The sequence below is a fragment of the Electrona antarctica genome (genome assembly GCF_951216825.1).
Source record: "Electrona antarctica genome assembly, chromosome: 4".
Taxonomy (NCBI): Eukaryota; Metazoa; Chordata; class Actinopteri; order Myctophiformes; family Myctophidae; genus Electrona; species Electrona antarctica.
The window spans coordinates 47,341,673-47,367,196 of record NC_136809.1 but is presented as its reverse complement, the minus strand read 5'-3'; the positions used below and the strand labels follow the sequence as shown (position 1 = coordinate 47,367,196).

General features: G+C 40.3%; 2 protein-coding genes across 4 annotated transcripts; both read left to right on the top strand.

Moving 5' to 3' along the window:
* Positions 1-7,282: 7,282 nt before the first annotated feature.
* synpo2b (synaptopodin 2b) lies at positions 7,283-15,448 on the top strand (the record flags this gene model as incomplete). The annotated part of the gene is made up of 3 exons (XM_079498457.1): positions 7,283-7,955; positions 9,241-10,484; positions 14,634-15,448. The coding sequence occupies 3 exons, from the start codon at positions 7,283-7,285 to the stop codon at positions 15,132-15,134; spliced, it is 2,418 nt and encodes an 805-aa protein (XP_079354583.1). The 3' UTR covers positions 15,135-15,448.
* Positions 15,449-17,489: 2,041 nt separating this feature from the next.
* Positions 17,490-24,525, top strand: myoz2b (myozenin 2b). 3 transcript variants are annotated; one of them, XM_079498156.1, is made up of 6 exons: positions 17,490-17,739; positions 18,812-18,922; positions 21,413-21,582; positions 22,139-22,250; positions 23,574-23,727; positions 24,224-24,525. In XM_079498156.1, exons 2-6 carry the CDS (start codon positions 18,847-18,849, stop codon positions 24,447-24,449), a joined length of 738 nt encoding a protein of 245 aa, XP_079354282.1. In that variant the 5' UTR covers positions 17,490-17,739; positions 18,812-18,846; the 3' UTR covers positions 24,450-24,525. The 3 variants fall into 3 exon arrangements, with proteins under 3 accessions (XP_079354282.1, XP_079354283.1, XP_079354284.1); XM_079498157.1 differs by lacking the exon at positions 18,812-18,922; XM_079498158.1 differs by lacking the exon at positions 17,490-17,739 and having other exon boundaries at positions 18,829-18,930.
* Positions 24,526-25,524: the final 999 nt, after the last annotated feature.

Sequence of the window (25,524 nt, the reverse complement as noted above, 5' to 3'; positions counted from 1 at the left end):
GCACACTGAACGCACTCTGTGACGTCACCGCCCACCACACTCAAACTGACCACATTCCCGGTGCACATTTCCGAACGCACCCTATAACTCTGGGGGAGCCCGGGATCGAACTACGACTGTGTGAGATGTTTGGCAAAAGGTTTAGGAGTAATATAAACATGTTTTTTTGTTTGTTTGTTTTTTGCAACAATTTTCTTCATTTTGTTGAGGAAATGCAGAGCCAGATCACTCATAGCATCTCTGAGGGTAGAATTCTGGATGAGCAGGACATGTGCAGCATTTTGTACAAAACGGGCCAGTCCTGAAAACTTTGGAAGGCAATGTTAGCCAATCAGTGTAGAATCTGAGAACTCCAACAGACTCGTCTTGATCACATGACTACAGAGATCATGTGTACCGATTTGCGTGAGATTTGGATGAAATCTGTGACTAACATAAGCAATGTGTTTAGCAGAAATCGGCCTCATGGTGGCGCTATAACCGGCAGATGTGGAGGGATGCAGGGACAATGTTTTTCCATGGCCTCTAGGGAGTGCGCATACATAAGTTGTATACAGATTGATGCAGTTATAGCTAAAAACAGGAATTGGCCTGTTATAGCGCCACCATGAAGCTGATTTGGAAAAAAATGAGTGGCATGTCGTCCTCGGCCTAGTGGAAATGTGCGTGTATAATTTCACGGAAATTGCACACTGTGTTTGTGATTTGTGGCATTTTGTTCGAAACGGACCAATCATGTGAACTTTGGAAGCCAATATTAGCCAATGAGGATGGAAGATGGGAAATGGTGCAGATCCGTATTGATTACATGACTATGGAGATAGTGTATACCGAATTGTGTGATGTATGGATAAAATGTGTATACGAGTAATCTACAGAAATGTGTTTTGCCTAAATGGTGGCGCTATAACAGGCCGTTGAAGAATATTTGGGGCAGAGGTTCGTCGTTGGCATCCAGGGAGTGTGTGTGCAAAGTTTGGCATGGATCGGGCCAACGGTGGCGGAGATTAGCTGGTAACGGACGGACGGACGGAAGGAAGGATGGACGGACGGACGGACGGACGGACACACACACGGACGGAGTGCAAAACATACTCTCTCCCCATGCCTTCGGCCTGGTGGAGACAATAAACTCCCCGAAAAGTGGAGGCATATAACTTTTCGTTATTTTCAATCAGAGAATACTTTTCTGCTTGCTGCTTCCTTTCACTGAGGCGCTTAATAAATGTTTTGTGTTGCACTTATTCTTCTTCAATAATTATTTTTAATTATATTCCAAAGTCATTTTATTATGTGTTTCTCTTGCACTACGTTTGTTTGCTGTGCTTGCTGTGGTTTTGTTGTTTTGAATGTTATGCTACGGTATCTATGCTGCTGCATTGTCTGTAAGGAAGCCAAAACAAAAATAAGTTTTACTCTTATGTACCTGTACACAAGATGTAACAATAAAGTACAACCTTGTCCCCACACAATATGGAGACACATTTACTTCCCAATGTTAAAAATGATGTTGTATCAACAGGAAAGTTTATCTCACATAACTTAAGTACAGTAGGTTAATGTTTATTTTTCCTTGGCACTGAAGCCTTTTCTGTTGGGTGTGAGATGCGATGGTCTGCCAATGACGTCTGGTCACAAATCATCTCTTAACTGATTATGTCTATGTGTACTGTACTGTACTCATCCATGACTCCTCTCTCACATTTCTGTAAGTCATTGACTCAAACCGGTCCATGTATGGGCAACCTGTCAAAGATAACAAGGTATTCTGGGCTTACATCATCTGTTTACTCATAATAATATCTAATTTCACATTTGGTATCAGCCATTAGAAACAATGGAGTTATTGGAATCAATGGAGATGCAATTTCACATTATGTCACATTATGATTTTACAGTTTAGATAATTGATAGTTTACAAAATCTGCAAATACAAAAACCTGGATTAGTACTTCAATCTTCCCACTTTGCAATTGCAGGTTTACAAATAAATATGTATCTAAAACCATGCAAAATAGGAATGCTAATACTTTAACCTGAAATTTCGAACTTGAAACTTTTAAATTATTCCTAAACTAAAATTAGACCGGAAAATGATGGCTCAAATAGCAGCACCAGCCATAATCCTTTCCCTCTTAATATGAAAAACATGAATGAGTGAGACCACTCTTCAAGGAGGTGGGTACTTAACCCGGACAACTCTATTAGAAAAACAGTTATTCAGTCAAGCATTTCCATGCAGGCAGATCTGAAGTCATGACAATTGAGACACCAGACAAAGACTGACGAGGCTGGTTTTGTGCAGTCGTTTCTACTTTTGTAGTAATGTATCACCAGGATTCAAAACTTAATCAATGCTGATCTGCAGCAATAGTTAGTTACAGATCAAGGGGAAGCAGGGCTTAAATATTTCAATGCTTGATACTAGCTACTGATTCTTCAATGAAGGTAAGCCATATTCCATTGATTACTGTAATTGACACTATTAAGGGCTTAAACAATTCACATGAAAAGAAAGCACTATTATTAGAATTACTTAGATTTTTACTAATGAAGTCTTTGTGCTGTGGGCTTTGGCATAGACATTATCTGTAATAAGAACAGTAATGAGGAAAATAAAAGTAATGGGCTACTGTAGATAGATGTTCTCTTTTTGTTTACATTTTACAGCCTACTTCTCTACAGTCTACAGGAGTTTCTCAATGTGTATACTAGAATTGAAAACATATGAATACACAACATTACAGCCTATGGCTAATATTCCTTGTTTCCCTTGTTGTTTTTTTGTATGTTATTTTACCAGAAAGACGCCTGAGGGTGAGAAGCGACCTCGCCCTTTGCATCCGCCTAGGTGACAGCAGACTGCTGGGTGAGCGCTGGCACTTTGGCATGGTGGGTCAGATCAACATATGGAATGAATGTACTGGCCATACAGTATATAGAGTGTGTCTTAAGTGTACAGTGTACAGGGTTTGATGTGGTCAGATCAACATATGGAATGTCAGAACAGGTCAGCTCCATATATGGATTATGGAGATCTAAGGGTGGCAGCGGAGGCAAGGTCTTCAGTGTACAGGTTTTGATGAGGGCGCAGTTGGGGCCGGGCCTTAATTTTCGGGCCTGATGAGAACTGTAGTGTGGCAGCGGGGGCAGTGTCTTGAGTGTACAGGGTTTGATGAGGGCCCAGGTAGGGCTGGGCCTTCATTTTCGGGCCTGTTGCGAACTCTGTTTTTTGCCGGCTGCTGGGCGTGGCTGCACTAATAACTTTGGGGCAGGCCCGTCTAGAATTTAAATGGACAGGTATCAGTCAAAAGGGAGACATTGAAGAGGAAGGATGGATGGGGAAGGATCAACATATGGAATGTCAGAACAGGTCAGCTCCATATATGGAGATCTATAGGGTTTGAGGTCAGATGTAGACCATACATGGTCACGCCTGCAGGTGACCAACCAACTGACTGACTGACGGGAAATGCACGATTTCATAGTAAATGCGAGCTGCTGTCGCAATAATTTGTTTAAAAGGTATTCAAAAACATTCCTAGATGCTTGCCTTAACTGCTCAGTGGAAAACCTGACATTCCAAGTCTAACATGGAAAAATCTAATCTTCCAAAGCATATAAAGTCACAGGGTCACTCACAGCCCAGACAAAGAGATCACCCGCCTGCCATGCTGTACTGGCATTTCCATGGCAACGAGGTAACTGTAACTGTAAGTTATTGCCTTACTAGGAAGCAGAAAGTTCTGGCTGCGACAGAGTGTGAAGGTGTGTTCCAACAGTCTCTACACATTAAGGTGGTTTATTGACAACCATGTACTTGATTAATTGAAGTATGTATTAACAGTTTGCAGAATGGGTACATTTCACATGAAAGCACAACTCAATACAAAGACTGTTACTGTGGACGACACACTGATAAAGCATTACACTTGTTTACAACAGGGTCCATTTAGAGACGTACAAATATACACTTCTATAGAACAAATCACACCCGTGTGAACTGAGTGGTGCAACTCCCCTCTCCCCTGCCTCTCTCTCTCTCTCTCTCTCTCTCTCTCTCTCTCTCTCTCTCTCTCTCTCTCTCTCTCTCTCTCTCTCTATGTAAAAGCAGGCAACAGTGCAACACTATCTCTCTCTGTTTCTGGCACAACAACGCCACTACTGGTACTCTAAACATAGTCACATATGTTGGTAACAAGGGAAAGGAAACATATACAGAAAGGGGGCGGGGGGATTCAGATTTTCGGCCATTTGAAAATAGACAATCTACAAGATCACAATGCGTCATGATGCGACTATCTGCTATTTTCAAAGGATTTTTATATGAAAGCTTGAAATTAAACATTCTGCATAACGAGTACTTTTACTTTTGATACTTTAAGTACACTTTGATGCCAATGCTTTTGTATTTTTACTCAATTACATTTTGAATTCTGGACTTGTAACGGAGTAGTTCTAAATTACAGTATTGATACTTTTACTTATAAGTAAAACATTTGAGTACTTAGTGATGCCACCACAATCACTTCACAATCATGTAGCATCACAATCATTATTAACCACTTCATCCATTTATATGCTGGCTAATCCAAAATAGCATATCCACAAGCCTAAACGCTCCAACTACCAACTATGTCCGTCCGTCCCCATGTATGTATGAGTACGGCAATAGCGTTGGTTGATCACCAAGTGTCACTGTTGAGCAGCCTAACACACACACACACACACACACACACACACACACACACACACACACACACACACACACACGCACACACACACACACACACACACACACACACACACACACACACACACACACACACACACACACACACACACACACACACACACAGAGCCTGCACCGCTCAGTTCATACAGGTCTGATTTTAATTTTGAACACAAATATTCTCTTCTGGGGGTCCCTGGCACAAAAAGCATTTTCAGATGGGGTCTGCGGCCAAATACATATTAATTTGGGGGTCCTTGGCATGGAAAAGAGCCACTGCCTCATCACCATGGCATGAGTTATGCCATGATGTGAACGGATTCAGTAGATCCTGTGATATTTTGTGGCCAGATGTAATTTCCTGGGGTCTAATAGGACTAAAGTAAATAATAACAACCTAAAACATGAACCTTGGTTGAAAAAAACTAAAGTTAATTGTCCTTTAATGCACGCATTAAAACTTTTAATAGGGATTATTTATCTTGAAATGATACATAAACAACAATAGCCGCTTTTGAATTGGCCTAAACTTTGTGCACCAGAATATGAGTTTTTTTTTTTTGTTTTAATATATATATATATTTTTTTTATCCCACGATTTTGTAACCCATTTTTCACCCCTGTGTCAATTATCTAATGTGATCCTGGGCTCTACACACCCTCCGCCAACCTAGTCCCCATATATGGGGGACATGGGGAGAGCAACGGACTTGAACTCATGCTTCCTTCATGCCTGAGTGTCCAAGTTGCTCCTTTACACCTGACAAGGGGGAGTTTCCATGGTTGGACGTAGCGCGTGGAAGGAACACGTTATTCCAACCAGTTCCTTTCCCCTCCATCAGGCGCCCCGGCTGGCCAGGGGGAATATAATCTTTACATGAATATTCCCTGGTTTTGTTTTGCAATAGACATATGTTTAGTTCCCAATGATGTTACAGAATATGGAACGTTTATTGCCCCACCTTAAAATATTGATGTTGGCAAATATGAACAAAAACTTGGTTCTGTGGCTGGGGTTATTCTGGCATTTAATTGGTTGAAAAGTCATGTCTCTCCCTAAATGTGGGATTTAACTGTAACAAACTGAATTTAAGAAATGATGTCAGTCTGTAATGCTAATATATGGCTCCATCACCTGGTAGATATTGGAATTTCACATGTGGGTGAATATTAGGCTTGAGATTTTAGTGCCCTTTTTCCTCCAAATCGCTCACTACTAGTATACAGGTAAGGATTGTGCTCCTTAAGTAACATAGCTCTCTACAGTATCATTATGTGACGGTCCAAACCCAAATATATATTTGAAAGAGACAAAACCTTTGTCTGTGTCTTTGCATGCTGTAGTTTTCCACAAGCTGCAAGACGCATCTACGCATCTAACTCCCCTTGACAAGGATTCTAGATAACTACATATCAGATTATATAGCCTACAGATTATAGCTGTAAATCTATGTTTGAGTTAACAGCTAGAAGACAGGCCTAGGATGTAATTGAGGAATTAAAGTCAAAGAAAGGGAGTGAAGCAGTAAGAGATCATATAGCTCAACTATTGATAAAGCATAGTCCATAATCTCAAATGTAGTACTTAAATGGAAATGTTGACTCAAATCGATAGTCATAGGAGGGATTGAGGAGAACAGAAGAGCACTTTACATATATAGCAGTGTGGAAAAGAGCCACCAAATTGTTTTTGTTATGCTGTTAGATGTGAATGCTGGATGCCTTGGTGATGCTGCATACCATTCCATTTAGAGTGATGGCATTTCAGCTGAATTTGCCAAGACAGCCTGCTACACTTCCTATTGGGGACAGGAATTTATTCAATCAATAACACAGTAGCTACAAATGCTTCTGTGTTTGTATAACCTTTGTATGGTGCCTTTGTATGAGGCCTCTGTCAGCACACTAAAACAAGCTATTCAGCATGCCTTTGTAATTTTGCAGTTATTTTGCTAAAAGTGTCATGTTTATGATTGAGTCCTGAAAAATCGTTAAATCTGGGACTAACGCGTATCTTTTTATAGTTGGGGTTATACTTAGTTGCGTGTGGGTGTCGTGCTGAAAATAGTGGATCTAAAATCTCACAACCCGCCACAGCGCCTTATGAGCTTGTAAATCTGCTATTTTCAGTACATGACACTGGTCTCGGACAAAATCAGACTTTAGGGTGAGTTAGTCTAAAGCAGTGGTTCCCAAACCTTTTAGCCTGTGACCCAAAAGAGAAATGATACATTCCCCCGGCCCGGACCCAACTTAGTGAAAAGTTTCGTGCCGCGGTGTGAGCTTGTAGATCTGCTATTTTCGCTACTTGTTAAATATTTGTTTTCTAATTCATGGAATTACTTATTTGAAATTACTAATTTGGTATTCATTCATGAAAACTTTAGCTTTTTTGGGAATGTCCCGACCCACTGTTCGGGAAACAGTGGTCTACTCTAGTCTAAAGAATGTGTGCAGTGTGTTAACTCATTTGTCTTTGTCTCAATAAAGGTTATTTATGAAGCATCCAGGACCTTGTGACAGCCCATCGAGTATTGGAGTCATTTGGAGATGGAACGTGAGGCAGAAGACCCAGAGAACAATGGTCACCTGCTCACTTGCTCAGATTCAGATAGCTCCAAAGAATTGTGTGTGACAGAGTCCCCAGTGCAATCACACCATAGGGAAAGTGAGAGTGATACAGATTATTCCGCCGACCCCCAGGTCACTGATATCCCAGAAAGTTATCCAGAGTCCCCAAAATGTCTTCAGTCACAAAGTCGGGTGTCTATATCAGAGCAGCAGGCTCTTTCTGAACAAGGTGGGAGTCAGGAGGGTGATTCTTACCATGAAATGGATAACATTCATAACATGGAGTATCCTGACTTCAACACCACAACAACGGCACTGTCCTCGCACTCTGCACGTTCTGACCAAGAGCCAGTCCGGGTGTCACACACACAGTCTGCCTCGTCTCCCTCCGCTGATGGCCGTGGTGACATGACCCCGGCCTTGACCCTGACCTCAGAACATTGTCAGGGTGACAGCAGCCCTTGCTGGACTGGGGCGAGGGCCAAGGAGAACTGGACGCTTGACTCTCCAGAGGAAGGAGGGTGCAGCGAAGCACCTCCTGCTCCTATCTCCTCTGGAATGTCAAGCGAGGGTGCTGAGCAGGCACAGAAGTGGAACTCGGAGTCTGACACAGATCTGTGCAGACCTGAGAGGCACAGGGCGAGACGAGCACGTAAGTAGTTATATCCTCTAACCTAATTTGTTCAATTGGAGCACACACTTCTGTAGCCAGAATGCTGTGTGCTACTACTCAATGACAGCTGTAGTTTTTCATTGTCCAGTTATTGTCTGATTTGTATGCATGCTGAATAATGTATTTGCAGATACCCAAAATATAGTAATTCTGGCACAACATAGCTTTATGTTAAGTATTTAATGTCTCCTCTACAGTAATGCAATTTATAAGCTGGCAAATTAGAAGATTATTATAGGATATAGTAATAATAATTAGTGCAAAGGACTGTGGGTGCTGGTTATTTTCATACCATAATATGGGGTCTGTTTGCAGTGGAGTTACTGGGTGACTTCCCCCATAAGCTTTCATATAGTCAGTGGGACAAGAATAAAATATGACCATGCCTATGATGAGGCTGGCAGAAATGCATTTGACAGACACCAGCATGTGTCCCCCTGGTCTGTCACCCGATCCCTGTTCCACCCCTAAGACTCGACTGCAATGGAAAGTTAGCTGTTCACTTGCCTCATGGAACCCCCTTTAGTTAGCTGTAAGTAAATATGATGCTTTTATTAGTGTGCTTGCATCAGCAAGTATACTTTCAAAATGGTATTTTACTTTAATAGTTCACTTATATAAGAACCATTTAAAATGTTTCTATATTATTATTATTATTATTATTATTTAATAACAATAACATGGAAACATCTAATAATAATGTTAATAATAATAATAATAATGATCATTATTATAACAATAATAATAATTATAACATGTATACCATCCAGCACTGAAGGGACAATAACAGGTCTAAATGATCTTTGCCTTGACTAATACAGCACCTCAGATGTTCTGTGCCATATATATATATATATATATATATATATACATGGTAGCCATTTTCTGTTGGTTCACATTGAGTTGGTTCACCATAAACTGCCGTGCATATGTGGAAATTATTATAATATCTGGGTTAGAAGAAAACACTAACTAACTACATTAACTACATGAGAACATTGAAGGACACACATTTATATAATCTGTATCACTAGTTCAATGTGTTCTAGAAGATGATCAATGTTCTGATGATTCTAGAGCTGATTATTATTAAGTATTCTCTCCCTCTCCCTCTCTCTCTCTCTCTCTCTCTCTCTCTCTCCCTCTCCCTCTCCCTCTCCCTCTCTCTCTCTCTCTCTCTCTCTCTCTCTCTCTCTCTCTCTCTCTCTCTCTCTCTCTCTCTCTCTCTCTCTCTCTCTCTCTCTCTCTCTCTCTCCTCACTTAGGTCACATCATAAGTGAATCAGAGAAACACATCAAAGAGACCAAGTCTAAATGTAAGCGCATTGCTCTGACTCTGACTGATGCACCAAACCCTCAAAATAAAGGAGCCTTGCTGTTCAACAAACGCCGTCAGAGGGTCAAGAAGTTTACACTTGTTAGCTACGGAACGCGCAGTCTCGACAGCGAAGACCAATCAGAGGAAGACGACACTGAGGAAGTCAGATCAGTCGGGTTGAACTTTGTGGCAACTAGTGATTCTGAGCCAGAGGAGGAGCGCTCTGTTCATCCCCGAGATTTTTATTTGAACTGGGAAGATCGTGAAGAAATGGAGGGACTGACAGAGACAACAGGAAAAGGTGTGATGATGTTTGCCAAGCGTCGTCAAAGGATGGATGAAATTGCATTAGAGCATGAGGAGATAAGACGTAAGGGTTTACCTGTGGACGGGATTATGCCTGAATATGTAGATTTAGAGAATGCTTATGACACAGAACTGTACGTGCAATCCACCAAGTCAACCAGTCACAACTACACAGATGAAAGTATCAAGCAAAGCTTTCAATACCAAGAGGATATTCAACAGATGAACCACTTGTCCAATGTGCCAAGACCCCTGGTGCCAAATAGAACTGCCAAGCCCTTCCTGGGATTTCAAACTCGTGCATCTGCCCCTGTCCAACCTTCCGGTGGCGTTGCTGGCCCGGTGACAAAGAAGCCTGAACTAAAGTTCAAAGTACCTGTGCCCATTAATACAAGTCCACAGGTCTGGTCCCCAACTGGAGATATTATAGCCTCAAGAGATGAGCGCATATCTATGCCAGCTGTCAAGAGAGGTAACTTACCAGAGTCAAAGCGGCGAGGCACTAATAAAGTCAAAGTCTCAGATCCTTACCTACAAAACAAAGGCGACAGGAGGTCTTATATTGAGCCAGAGGAAGATTTGTTTAGTTTAGGTGCTGAGGCTTGTAATTTCATGCAACCCAGGACTGTCAAACTAAAGAACCCCCCTCCGGTCGCCCCAAAGCCTACCATCAACCCAAACTGTCCTCCTTGGTTGAAGAAGAGTCCTCCTCCTGAGCCCTGTCACCCAGCAAGAAGTCCACTTTCACCACCTTCCCCCAATCCTGCGGTGCCTCACACTCATCCCCACCTGATGGCCAACCACTGGGCACCGGTCGACTCCCCTCCCCAGTCTCAACCTCAACCAACTATGACTAACAGGAGTCCACAGCCAGCTCGATCACCTGTGAGTATTGAGGTCCTCAGTTCAACCTACAGCTCACGTCACCCATCCTCACCCTCAAGGATTAAATCATCTGTTAACTCGGGTTCCTCTGGCCCACCGCAACTAGGGAACTCACACGTCCACTCGTTAAAGCCTGCATCTGTGTCTCCAAAGGGTCAGGCCTCTGACAGAGGTATTAGTGGGGCTGTTGATGGGCCACCTCTGAAGGGAAAAGGTGTACAGTTGTTTGCAAAGAGACAATCCCGTATGGAGAGGTTTGTTGTGGATGCTGACACAGTGCAGGCTAACATAAGGCCAGTTCAATCCTCATCCCCAAACCCCTCACTCCCTAATTCTTGGAGATATTCCTCCAATGTACGTGCACCACCGCCTTTATCCTACAATCCCATGCTTGCCCCTTTCTACCCTCCATCAGCAGCTAAACAGCTCCCTTCCACAAGTCCCACAATTAAGCCCAAAGAGATCAAACAGAAGCCAAAAGCTCCCCCAAAGCACATCGACACTTTAGATGTGATGAGACATCAGCCATACCAGCTGGACTCCTCCCTTTTTAAATATGATGCACTTGCTGCGGACAAAGTTCCCAGCCCCAAATCATCTCCAGCACCAATATCTAAGGTTACTCCAACCCCTAAACATAGTTCTGTTCATAGCCAGGCAAAAGCATCAACAAAGTTCTCTGGTCAGTTAAGTTCCCAATATTCTTCTACCCTCCAACATGCAAAATCTGCTGAGTCTCTCTTAGTTGACAAGCAACTTGGTGAAATGCCATCGGCTGCTCATCACATAAGCAAAAGTCAAGCAGCAAGTCCCCTATCTTTTGAGGACAGCTTAGCATCTTTTACTCCTGCATCCCTAATTGCTAGAGGTGCGCGTCAAATGGCTCCTCGGCCAAAATTCTCTGCTAAAAAGCCAGCAGTAGTAGTAGCCAAACAGTGGAAGCCTGTTTTCCTGCTGTAGTTGTTGCATGATCACACTTTGATAATGCAATAATGAGATGACTGCTGATGGCATGGATGGAAATAAATTGAGAAAAAATATTCTACAGTTTAATGAGTTCAGGGTTTTTCACTGTCCAACTGTACATTAGGTCACTCTTCCAGAATTATGTTGAGAATTATATATAAGTATATAGGCCTAACGTAAATTTATTTTATTTGGCCTGAGTAACTCGGAATGTCTAGACCACAGAAAGAAAATGAATGTGAAAGTATGTTATGGTTTAATTCAACTGTGTATGGAGACAGTTTCATCTAGCTAGAGATTAGCAAGGGGAATGTTATGGATGTAAGTATCAAAGGAAGAAGGCGGAAACACATGTTTTCAAGTTACAGAAATCAAATCTGCACTTTTAATCTCCTACTTTAACCACATGAACCCTAGCATCCCTATTCTGGGGGGGCGAACATTTGGCAAAAATAGCAGATCTACAAGCTCACAATGCGTTGTGAGTTTGTAGATCAATTATTTTCACCAAAGAGTTTGAGTTGTAGAGAGAAAACAGGAGGGGCCTACTGTAGACAGTAGACCCCTGGGGGACTGCAGTTAAGTGCTTATTATTAGCATTACTAGGGAGATGCAATAATGTTCAACAAGAAAATGTGAGGCATACTCAGGAAGTGCTATCGTTTATTTCAAGATTTGTCTTGGTAGAGAGACTTGTCCAGGTGTTGGATCTCTACCTAAAACTGCAAATAATTTAGACTATTTTACTTAAATTTTTATAATTCAGATATAGCGTCTTAATTTGTGATTTCAATGACTACATACATTATTCTTGGTAATAATCAAGTTCATACATACATTTATTTTTATTCTGGCCTCTGATTGTAGGATATTTCCTAAAAGTAATAATTTCCATATTTCTGATTTGAGGACAATGTTAAATTGCATTTTTCATTTAAATAAGTGTGATTGGGGATATATGCACTTCTTTTTAGATGCATAACATTGTCTCATTCCAAACTTTTATGGTATCAAAACAACTCAGATAAGTAGCGTTTGTGGTCTTATGCATAGACTCTCACTACTTTCTTTCTTTCTTTTTCCTTTATTTATTCAGGGAAGCCCATTAAGAGCAAGCTCTCTTTTTCAAGGACGCCCTGATCACAGCATACTGTATAAGACACAATACATATAATGAAAAACAATAACAAACTTTAAATGCAATGTTTATGTGGATTTGTTTTCTCTTAATTGTCAGTCATGGTCAGTCATTTTAATTGTGAGTAAATTCAACTGACGACATACATCCAAAGTTCCAAACCATAATTTAAAAACAGGTGTTCAATTGATGGTGTAAATAGCAACACAAAATGAATCCAAGAGAAAAATCTGATTTTGCCTTACTATCCTCCAGTCTGTCTTTCTGACTGATCTTTGTCTATTGCACTTCTTGTACACTGCACAAGCTATTAAATATATCCTTTATTCTGACTTGTGCGTTTCCTCTTTTCTGCATGCACCTTTGTATCTTTCTCTACTGTGGTCTCATTCACTCATTTCTACACAGCACTCACTCATTCATTCTTATTGCACGACTAATACATTGCCATATTTGCTTGTAGACTCCCCCATGCCTTCTGCAATAGCAACAAACATCATTCCCAGGATTTGGTGGATTATCCTAAAGATATTGTAAATATTGTTGAAGGCAAACACAATTCCAACTCTCTTATTCTTTCTGATTAATTGGAGCGATGAGAGTCTATCCTAGCATGCCCACCAGGCCACTGTGTGAAAGCTTGCTTTTACAATAGGAACCATGTGAAATCATCTGAATAATGATGTTGCACATACAATATTTAAAAATGTTTGTGTTGCCCGCCATAAGAATTTAAAGGGATATTCCACTTTCAAAAAAACTTTTGGTCATTTGATCGTCTACTCAAGCTTATGTAAACACCTCAGCTAGTTTTTAAGTTGCTCGATTCAGTATTTAATTATTTGATATTCATTTTAGCTTCCTATACAAACCCATCGTAACTTCTAACTCCATTTTAAACATGATAGATACATCGAAAACACCCAACCTTTTTTTCTGGTGACTCCCAATACGTGAGGGGCCGTGATTTTTCATTTACTGTTTTCATTTATTTTTAATAATTGTTTTGGAAAAGAATGAGGAGGACGACAACGCTGAAGGAGACTAAAGAATCAGGATCAAGGAGATGGGTCGCACACATCAAGACTGTGGTTCAAAAAGTTTTATTTCAAACCATATATGACAAACGTTTCGGCTATCCAGCCTTCATCAGTGTCCAGTTTGAACCACTTGATGTCTTGATGTGTGCGACCCATCTCCTTGATCCTGATATATTGTAAATCGGGTGGCGCACCTACAGTCTGAGCGCGGTGGTCACATGAAGATTGGAGACTAAAGAATCAAAACAAATTATTAAAAATAAATAAATGAAAACATTGAATGAAAAACCACGGCCCCCCTCACCTATTGGGAGGGCAGTATCAGTCACCTGACAAAAGGTTGGGGTGTTTTCGATGAATCTATCATGGTTAAAATGGAGGTTGAAGTTATAATGGGTTTGTATAGGAAGGGGGGGGGGGGGGGGGGGGAGTTGAAATGAATATCAAATATCTAATTATTGAATCAAGTAACTTAAAAACTGTCTGGGGTGTTATAAGCCTGAGTAGACGATGAAATGACCAATCGTTTTTTTTTTTACTGTTGCTGGTTTAAGCAAAAACTAAAAAATGATTTGGTACAGAAATGGTTTCGATATATTTCTTTCACTATATTGTACTATTTACAATCTTAAGTTTCTCAAAAGCTGAACAGGTACATTTTGATATCGAGTTTATATTCATTGTCATTAGCATCAATATGATAATGCACACTATTTAGGGCATACACTAAGCTACAAACCATTTATGAAATATGGAAATTGATTAAGTGGTTTACACATTGTGAATTGCAACAAATACATTTTCTGTATATACACCTGCCAAATACACTTCTGGCAGGTGTCTTTAAAGTTAATGAATTAATTATGAACGTTTTTAAGCCATTGAAAATCTTTCACACAAAAAACACAAATATAGTATTCGTAGCATTTTGTGATACCAGATGGTGGCAGCAAAGGCTGCAACATTAGTGTCTCATCAATCATATAGCATGTGGATTTCTTTCAGGGATATGACAGGAGCTATTCCCTGAGCCTGCCCAGAAGGCTGCATTCTGTGTCCTCTCAAGCATCCATGTCCCCTGTAAGCACACCTGGATTCCAGCCATCACTTGCACCGCCTACACAGCGGCAAACATCTTGGCAGGAAAATACCTTCAAGCCCCCTTCGCCCTGGGAGGCAGCGTGCAGCAGCCCTATTGGTTCAGTTGATGGTGCCTTTGCATTCCAGAGCCTCCAGTCTTCCATTGCCTCTAATGTCAAAGCTGCTAGCCAGCGGAGATCTCTGCCAGAGCCTCCACCTGAGTGGAAACGCAGGGTGTCACTGGATGTACCCGCTGTTGGCAGAGGGCCATATGGGTCAGCCCCGGCTTTTCAGAAGCCATCTATAAGCATTACCTTTTCATCAGAGAAACCAGCTTTGTATGGGCCTCCCTTTAGGCCAGCCCAGCCTCTCACGTCTGTTAATAAGGTACACATTCGACATAATGATAATGGGACATGGTTCTAGTACAAAGTACTAGTACAAAGTACTATAGCTCCCTTGCTCAAAGAGTGTATAGTGACAACAGATAAAGTCAAATATACGGTAGGATACACAATTTATATGAAAGTAAGTGACACATACAGTATGTATTAGGAATGGCCACGTAAACTATGTTAACCCTGCAAGATTTAAACATGCAGCTGCTTTATATAGGATCCTACTGGTGTTGATGTGGACTGCATCATTGGCATTATTAGGTTTGTTAGGTTTATGTAATAGGTTTATGAATAGTAATTCTCTTTTTTAATGTCCAATCCACATTGTGATTGTTAATTTGAAAAGCCAAATTGTGTGTGTGTGTGTGTGTGTGTGCGCGTGAATTTGTGTGGATGAGGGGGGGGGAGTTAACGGATGAGCTTGGGAAGTTGGGATGGGCACAAAATTAATGTTATTATTAGGCAGGTGGTCTAAGAAGCATTCCCTGAGGGGGGTCTGTGTATTCCTCGGACTCGCATACGTCATCTCTCTCTCTCTCTCTCTCTCTCTCACACTGTGACCCACCCACACACACACACATGTGCGCGCAACCCGTCGTTGCAAGACACACACCCGTGTGTCCAGATATCTATAGATGGATAGATGGATAGATAGATGGATAGATGGATAGATGGATAGATAGATAGATGGATAGATGGAGGAGCATTTCGTATGCCTCTGGGGGGCCCGACCTCAACCCCTCCTCCACCCCCCTGTTCCGTTTTTCTCACTTGTACTGTAACATATACATTGAAAGATTTGTCACAATTTGTCACCATTTTTTTTAAAATAGCAACTATAGCTTATCGCTCTGCATGAAGTATGTATACCGGTAGCTATATGTATAGGCCTATCTAATATCTACATTTATTTTTCCCAGTCTTGTGTGTATCATGTCTATTTTTGGACCTATACTTTATGTCGAAATGTGTTAGCTTTAGGGAAATATGTATATATAAAGATATATGTATATATAAAGATAATGTGCATGCCAAATCTTAATCAAGAGGAACAGATGTGTGATTTAGTCGAAGGTGAACTGAATGTATGCAGAGGTTGCAAGATATGTGCAGAATGTTTGGTAGACTGATTTCTTAAAAATGTTTTGGAGGTGATTCTTAAATATTTGACATATGACTAATATTTTACTACTATATAACAATATTGTATATTTTATTCACCTGAAATTCTCCTGCAGTGGTAGCCATAGATGTTGCTTATCATGAATTTGCACTGTACTAGTATACATTATTGCATATAGATAATCGTACTGCATTGGGACTAAGTTATATATAATTGTATAGTGCTGTGTTTCACTTGTAGTACTGTAGGTTATTTTTGGCACCTTCTGTTGACAGATAATTGCACAGAACCAACAACTCTTTTGTATACAGCGCTTTTGTATACGTTCCACACTCTCCGCAGAAATTATCTATACTCTTGAAGTGACTCTGAAGCTATGCACACATGATTCACAAAAGTTTAAGGTTTTAAAAATGGTTAGTTATTCAATGGATAACATGTGAGATACACTATTCATGATGGCACACAGTGTGTCTTTTCAGTGTTTGTTACTTTATTATTATTATTATTATTTAGAGTCTACATTTTAGACGACAGGTCAAAGTAAAAGTGAGAAGCATGACCATTTTTCCAAATCACCAGGCACAACTGAAACATAGAGGTGGACAGTTTGAAAATGATTATATGAAATATTATTGTATTGCACTTTATAAACAGAGTGAAATAAAACAAATAAATACCCTACAATAGTATAAAATGCTTAAATGCTTATATTTCACCTTCATCTGAAGGAGCAGACCAAGTACAGAGTCAAAAGTATAACTTTGTCAAATAAGTATAAAGCTATGGAATCTATGAAAAACCTTTCATAGATTTCGATTTTATACACTATGTACAGTAGTAGGGGTCCCACCCTGCTTCATCTCTCTCTCAGCTAAGGGATCTTTACTTTGGCCTGAAACATATTGAAGACACCTGCATTATAGAATAAAGTGATATGGTTTTGGTTAATGATGCAACTTGCTTGGGGCAATGATCTTCGAACTGTCAGAATTAAAGCACTGTAGGGAGGGATGTCCTTAAGTCGGTAATCGTGGGTACATTAACGCAACGTAACTGAATAGACGAGACAAACACAAGATGAGGTTATGCCCACTGTGAACGTGGAACCTCTCTGCGTGCTCATATCAGCAAAATAAAGATGACACAAGGGGGCCGGGGCGTGTCCTCTTTGAGGATTTAAAAGGTTAGGTAAATGAATGTGTTCCTGGAGGGCTTCCCTAGAGCCTTCCAGAGTGCCTTTGGACCTGGGTGTTGTTCCTTCTCTCAGTATAGCTATCGTTGTCCATTGGCGTTTGTGAGTGGCGTTGAGTGTTTGGCAGGTTAAATTTAGCCTATTGATGTAAGCTACATTCCTCTGACAACGGGCACAGAGACACACACTCTCACAGTTTGGCTTTAGTGTCTGGCAGTGTGAAGAGCAGGGAAGATCATACTACCTAGGTTGACCCCTGAGCCCTCCTTGCCTCCCCTCAAGGATACAGGTTACATACTAGGGACTCCATCACAGGTAAGGTCTAGCCTCATGCACCTTACATTTTGAAGAATAGAATATCAATAAAAATATCTATATACATTATACACGTATATATATATATATATATATATATATATATATATATATGTGTAACTTTCAGGGCCATTATAACCACTTGAACTCCAGCACCCCTATTTTGGAGGGAACGTTTGGCAAAAATAGCTAATCTACAAGCTCACAACGGGGAGTGTCGCGGCGATGCAACTCATCCGTTAGACTAAGAATAGAGTTTAATTGAAATTACTGTATGCTGCACATTCATGATTATTACTGTTTTGAATTGAAGGTTCTTTGTTAGGATAAATTCCCTCTTTCAAACAGAAAATGCATTATGCATTTAAAGGCTATGTAAAACAATAAGTGTTTTGCAATTTGCATCCTTATTCAAATGATTGGATTAGATTAGTTTTCTTATGCTCAATGGAGGCAGTTTATTTAGTTTTAACGTGGTCATTTATGATCACTGACAGTGATTCACTGTGCAAATGATCACTTAAAATGTTAAAATGTGATTATTATATATATTATACTGTACCAGATTGTTGTCTTGAGAGGTAGACAGTAATCAATGTGTCTACCGGTACAGTATATGTATCAGTATCGCCTAAACTCAAATTCAGCATTGTAAAAGAACGTTTTATATCTATATCTAGATATTATATTTTATATCTATTTATTTATTTTGAACAGCTGGAACAAATTTTTATCCTTTATTCACAAAGAATGTTTGTCTCTGAAATAATAAATAGTCAACAAAAACTCCTAGGAAAATAGCATATCCCAGTGCTGACTGTTGTGGTATTCCATACAAAACTAACAAGCAAACAAACAAGCAAACAAACAAACAAACAAACAAACAATGTAAGAACATTTCTAACATTCAGTGTGCTGTATTTACTACTACATTTAATTTGGCTACAAGGATAAAATTAAGGCACTGACACCTGAATAAACATTCATTGGGAGTAAACTACAACCCTGAAGAATCCCTCAAGTTCATGTTAGACAGTCACTGTACTATACTGTGTCCTTCATTTGTTTCCAGTACGCCTGTGTTCTGCCACCTTTCCAAAAGCCACAATGTCACAATTTTGTACAATGCCGACCGGAGAGAGGAAGATGCATGCCGCAGCTATTTGCAGAGAAGTCCAACAAGGTACCAATGTATGACCTTAGAGCTCTGACATGGAACAATAAACAGAACATATCGCCACTGTTGGGCAGAAACCTTGTATGTCCAAATGTCAACTTTTAATGTATTTGTTGTTGTTGTTGTTGTTGTCATTTAATGCCCTACTTCACCATACAAGAGTGTCAAGCATGAGTAGTGAAAATAGGTGATCTACGACGTGTCACATCGCAATGCATTGTGCGTTTGTAGATTAGCGCTTTTCAGTGGTGGAAAGTAACTAAGTACATTTACTTAAGTACTGTACTTAAGTACAATTTTGAGATATTTGTACTTTACATGATTAATTCCAATTTCCAGTACTTTTACTTCTACTCCACTACATCTCAGAGGCAAATATTGTGCTTTTACTCCACTACATTTATTTTAAAACTTTAACTACTAGTTACTTTGTAGATTTTCTTTATTATGACACTATTATACACTAACCACTTCAGCCCTATGTACATTTCAGCCATTTGAAAATAGCAGATCTACAAGCAGATCGCGACGCATTGTGATGCGATGCATTGTGAGCTTGTAGATCTGCTATTTTCAAAATGCAATTTTTGAAATGGGACATTCTGCATTGTGAGTACTTTCTGCTTTTGGTACTTTAAGCATATTTGTCGATACTCTTGTACTTTTACTCAAGCACATTTTGAATTCCGTACTTTTACTTGTAACGGAGTAGTTCTACATTGCATTATTGATACTTTTACTTAAGTAACAAATGTGAGTGTTTTTCCACCACTGAGATTAGGGCTTTTACAATTTCGGAACAATTTTTCTTTCTCCTGAAAAGCAACGTTTTGGACATACAAGGTTTCCACCCCGACACCGATGATATGACCTAGAGCTCCCGTGTGCAACAATAAACAGAAGCACAATGCCGCTGGGACGCATCCATTTTGATCTTGGTGCAAAATGTCAGGGCTATATTCACTGGCACTTGCCATAAATAAGCTAATAGGTTGATTTACAACCTATGGCGACTAATCCTTTGTAGTTGTCCTTTTCAAAAGGCTATTTCTGGGTGGGCGGGTCAGCGGGGGAGAGGGTAGCAGACAGAAAGAAAGGCGTGCGGGCCAACTGTGTAGCTGTTGGATATTGTGACGGTCTGTGACAGCTGTGGTGGTACATTCTGTCTATAGTTGTTTGAGAAATATTGGTCATCCAATAGTGATGCACCAAAGAACGGTGTAGACGCTTATTTCAATCTCATATCCAGAAGATCAAGGATATTAGGATATTTTGAAGCTGCTAGCAGTGTGAAGACACTATAAGACCACTTTGACAGAACTCCTATTTTCCTTCTTTTTATTTTTTTTCCTTTTTCTTTTCATTCCAATATTCAACCCATATATTCATTTTAGGATTTCACTTTTCTTTATATTCTTAACTTTATGAATATTGAACGTGAATCTAATGATTTTGGTTTGGGAGTGTGTGGTGACTCAGCCAGTTGGTCCACATACTCAAGTACTCAACCCCAGTACTTGAGTATCTGTACTCCTTTAGTCAAATATTACTCAATTAAATGGAGGTTTCTCTATCAAATTTGTACTTTAGTGAGTACTGAGCTTTTAGACCTGCTATTTTCATCCTCCAAAAATACTCAAAAGATTGAATTAAGTACAGTACTCAAGCAAATGTACTTACAGTAGTTACTGTCCACCACCACACAGGCCAGGTGCCCCTTGTAAGCCACGAGGACCCGAGTTCATATCTGTCTCCAGTGGTGGAAAAGGTGAAAGCATTAATACTGCAGAACTATGTAGAACTACTTCGTTACAAGTAAAAGGCCAGAATTCAAAATGTACTTCAGTAAAAGTACAAAAATATTGGTATCAAGATGTACTTTAAGGTACCAAAAGTAGAAAGTACTCATTGTGCAGAATGTCCCATTTCAAGTTTTCAAATGTTGAAACATCTGTTGAAAATAACCGATCTACAAGCTCACAATGCGTCACATCGCGAGCTTGTAAATCGGTTATTTTGGAATGGCCGAAATGTAGGGCTGAAGTGGTATGTTTTGTAAAAACAAAATCTAAAAAGTAACTAAAGTTTTCAAATAAGTGTAGAGTAAAAGTACAATATTTGTATCCAAGATGTAGTGGAGTAGAAGTAAAAGTATTGGAAATACTCAAGTAAAGTACAAATACCACAAAACTTTACACCACTGTCTGTCTCTGTCATTGTCGATCCCCTCTACTGTACATGCCTTTGGTTCCCCTGTCTCTAAAAACTAAAACCAAACAAAAAACAATTTTGGTTTTTGCCACTGCTGGATAATGTTGTCATATACTGTATAATTCCATGGTGCTGTTACGAAAAGGTTTACTACAGCTATGTATTGTGCAAATAATACCTCTTTCTTTGGTGCACCCAAAGGATCTTTTCATAACACACTGGAGGAAGAAGGATCTTTATCTAAAACTATGAAGTATATTATTCTTTACCCCTTTTGTCTGCCAGGGGACGCCGTAATGGATCTGGGAAAGAAGCTCAGTACTCCAAAAGACATCATGCTTGAGGAGTTGTCGTTGCTATCCAACAGAGGTTCCCGTCTTTTCAAAATGCGCCAGAGAAGATCTGAGAAATACACATTTGAAAGTATCCAAAATGAGGCAAATACACAGCTCAATGTAAGCCATGTTTGGTTGTATAGTATGTTTGGATGTTTAAATATCCTAATATTGAATACTATCTAATGTCACCTATTGACATTAACATTTATTGTATTTATTTTAGATTTGCAGGTGTGTTGACTGCATGGAATATTTTCCCCATATTACATATAAATCGTTGGAAAATTGTGCTCTTGGAAAAAGTGTTAGAACACATCATAAGATAGGAGGAGTCGAGGAGACCTGCCTAATGCCCATTGCCCTCACACTCTTATACTCAGTGAGAGGCTGTCCAGGCACTTTGCTACATACTTCCTCTCTTGCTTATCAGTCTATGAAGGAGTGTGTGTGTGTGTGTGTGTGTGTGTGTGCGTGCGTGCGTGCGTGCGTGCGTGCGTGCGTGCGTGCGTGCGTGCGTGCGTGCGTCATGGTGGATACATGCATGTGCAAATGTATGCATACAATAGAGAAAGGGGATAATTACAAACAAAGGATGCATTATTTGACTCAGTGACTCACATTTAAGAAAATTATTGTGAAGCACATGTTTAAGAGCCCCACACCTGTTTTGCAGAATTGTGTATTAACTGAGAATGCAGAAAATGTCGAAAATAAGGAGGATGATGGAAAAACACCCCCCAACACACCAGCCTCTGGGAACACTAATCCAGATGGTAGTGCCTCAGGTACGTATGCTATATAACGTGTAAAAGATATTTAGCTTTAAGTGTATTAATGTATTATACTCATTTATTACGTATTACTAATTATAGTATTCTACAGTGATTAAACATTTCGTGTTCTGCTCTGCCTTGCAATGTCCACTTAAATAAAAGCTACAGGTTATATAATGCTCTCATGTTAATAATAAATAGCAGGTGTCAAACAGTCATAAGAACTTATATTAGCTCATGGCAGCATGACATTTCACTAGGATGGTACAAAGCATTTTCCGACTACTTTTTCATGCTAGCAAAAGTGTATGGCTTGTCAAACATTCAAATAAATAGTTGAAAAGCATCTGCTTTCCATCCTGTTCAGAGTGAACTACTATAGTCACTAGGGAATCTCAGGAGATGTTCTTGCTGAGTCCCCTTACACATCCTATGATGAGCACACACTTAGAGTATGCTCTATTTTAAGACATCAGATAGTAATGATGGACACATTAGCCTGTCTGTTAACTGTTCTCCAGTTGCTGTTCATAATAGTTTCCTAAGTTTCCCACCATTAGGTAATACTGTCAGGTTATGCTGTTTGATATTTTGAAATACCTCCCTATTGACCATATTTACAAGGCGATCATTTTGCTCTGTATACTATACCAGTAAGACACCCTGAGGGCTTTAGGGCGAGGTCGCATGCACGCATCCGCCTGGGTGACGGCAGACTGCTGGGCTCAACATATGGAATGAATTCTGTACTGGCCATATATGGAGTGTGTCTTGAGTGTACAGGGTTTGATGAGGTCAGATCAACATATGGAATATCAGAACAGCCGGTCAACTCCATATATGGAGATCTAAGGGTTGCAGCGGGGGCAGTGTCTTGAGTGTACAGAGTTTGATGAGGGCCCAGGTAGGGCCAGGCCTTAATTTTTTTAGGGCTGTTGAATGGACAGGTATGAGTCAAAAGAGAGACATCGAAGAGGAAGGACGGGTGGGGAGGATCAACATATGGAATGTTAGAATATATAGAGATCTAAGGGTTTGAGGTTTGACTCGTTTGAGGTCAGATGTAGAGTTGCTGGCCGGCTCCATTATATATGCAGATCTAGGTGATGATCCAGTCTTCTCCATGTATGGCTATCCAGGGTTTGATTAGGTCAGTGTCGTGATCTTCATATATGGAGGCGTGACACAACTGACTGACGGACGGACATGTTTTGCAAGTTGTCATAGTAATGTGCGACCTACATTCGCAACTGAGAATTGAGAAACTCAACCCCCCCCCCCCCCCCCCCCCCCTGAGTGCTCACCTTGTTAATATGCCCAATTTGTCTTTTCAAGATGCGTCTGCTGAGAAGCTGAACAGTGTGACCAAGATCTACTCCCCATGGGAGCAGGCTATCATAAGTGACCCTGCCCTGGCTGAAACTCTGAATGTTGGAATGGCTGAGCCTGAGCCTAAAGCTGAGCTTCCGGACTATAAATGCTTTAACAGGTGAGACTATTTTGTTACTTTGTTTAAACCACTTGAACCCTATACTTTAGTTGTCTGTGCCCCCCCAGCCAGGCTGGCCCCCCCAGCCAGGCTGCCCCCCCAGCCAGCCCCTCCTTTGTTCCCTTCCCTACACCAATCTCTTCGCCGAAAATAGACAATCTAGAAGTGTCACAACTTTTTGTGAGCTTGTGGGCTTGATGTTCGCCTATTATGACATGGGTTGCTAGGGTTCATGTAGTTAAACTTAGATACAAGATATTTATTGTCATATGCACAGTAAAACCACAGGTGCGTGCCTGCGTGTGTGCGTGCGTGCACGTGTGTGTGCGTGCGTGCGTGTGTGCAAACTGTGCATGAGTGTGTGTGTGTGTGTGTGTGTGTGTGCGTGTGTGTGTGTGTGTGTGTGTGTGTGTGTGTGTGTGTGTGTGTGTGGCTGTGTGCGTGTGTGTATGTGTATGTGTGATGACTGCATTCACACGTGTCATGTCATTTTCAGGGTTGCCACCCCATTTGGTGGTTTTGACAAAGCTCCTCGAGGAATCACATTCAAACTCCCCGAGGTGGACCTGAGTCCCCCTCAGTACCCAGAACTCCAGGACCCAGGTTCGAAGCGGCCCACCTTCAACCGGACAGCCATGGGATGGATATCTGATGGAAAAACTCTTATTCTACCCACTCTATCCCTGGAGCCTGTGGAGATCCCTGAGTCGGATGACCTCTAGATTAACAGGATGGAAACTGTCAACATTCGTGGTTATAATAACCTATTGGTCGTTGCCTGCGACAGAGGTTATATACTAGTCCAGATTAAATTTGCACTTGGTTTCCGACAGATAGCACGAAATGCTAGAAATTATTTTGGGTAATTAAAAAACAACCTACGCAAAAGCCACAGTATTAGTTTTGAAGAGTATACAATGGTAACCAGTGTGGCCATGTCACTTCAGTATAAAGTATTGTGTCACTTGCAATGAACAATAAGGAGCAATGTGGGCTTTTGTGCTTCAGCCGGTGCATTTCCTGTATCTTTGCTCAACAATAACCTGTGTGTTGCTTTTCAAAAATGTTGTGGGGTAGAGACAATAAAATGTGAGCAACATTCAGAAATAGGATTGTTCAAGACGGCACTGATCAGCGTGTAAATACAGAATGTGCATGATTTCATCATGACATGATTTGAGAGACATCTCACTACTTAAAATGTGATGTACATGGGAGAATAATAGTTTGACTGCCTCACCATTGACAGTATTAAGGATACCAGATTAAAGTCTATTTAATATTTAAAGACAAAAGTAAATAGACCGTTGAACCCAGATTCCACATGACTGCACTGTTTACATAATAAGGCAGGTAAACAGAATAAGGTGCGTTCATAATGATATTCTCAAAGTGACAGAATTCAAATGTCTTGATGCAATCAAGAAAAAACATGGCTGATAACAAGTATTGGCCTAGTCTAGATTATGGATAATGGAAATGGCCAGTGAATTTTTCACAGGAAGTAGTTTTGTATTATTATTATTTATGAAGAAAATAATATTTATTATGTCACCTCACGTTTCTAGATCATAAAAAAGCCACTTATGCCCAAATAATTTGCTCTCAACAGGACACAATGCGACACCTCGTGAGATTTTAGCTACATTTTTAACAATGGCATTTTTATATATATTCTTTGAATTTTGGGGGATTTGGAAAATGTTGCCCAAAACATGGACACCAGGTTGAAAGTGCTTAGAGACTGCAATCTTGGGATTCTCCCAATAGAGTCCAAAAAACCTAGACTATCTGTGA

What these genes read in the sequence shown, in the direction of transcription:
- myoz2b (XM_079498156.1), top strand. Translation starts at nt 18,847, where the DNA reads ATGTCACAATTTTGTACAATGCCGACCGGAGAGAGGAAGATGCATGCC. An exon ending in AGGCAAATACACAGCTCAAT is followed by an intron (nt 21,583 to 22,138) that starts GTAAGCCATGTT and finishes CCTGTTTTGCAG; the next exon opens with AATTGTGTATTAACTGAGAA. An exon ending in GACTATAAATGCTTTAACAG is followed by an intron (nt 23,728 to 24,223) that starts GTGAGACTATTT and finishes TGTCATTTTCAG; the next exon opens with GGTTGCCACCCCATTTGGTG.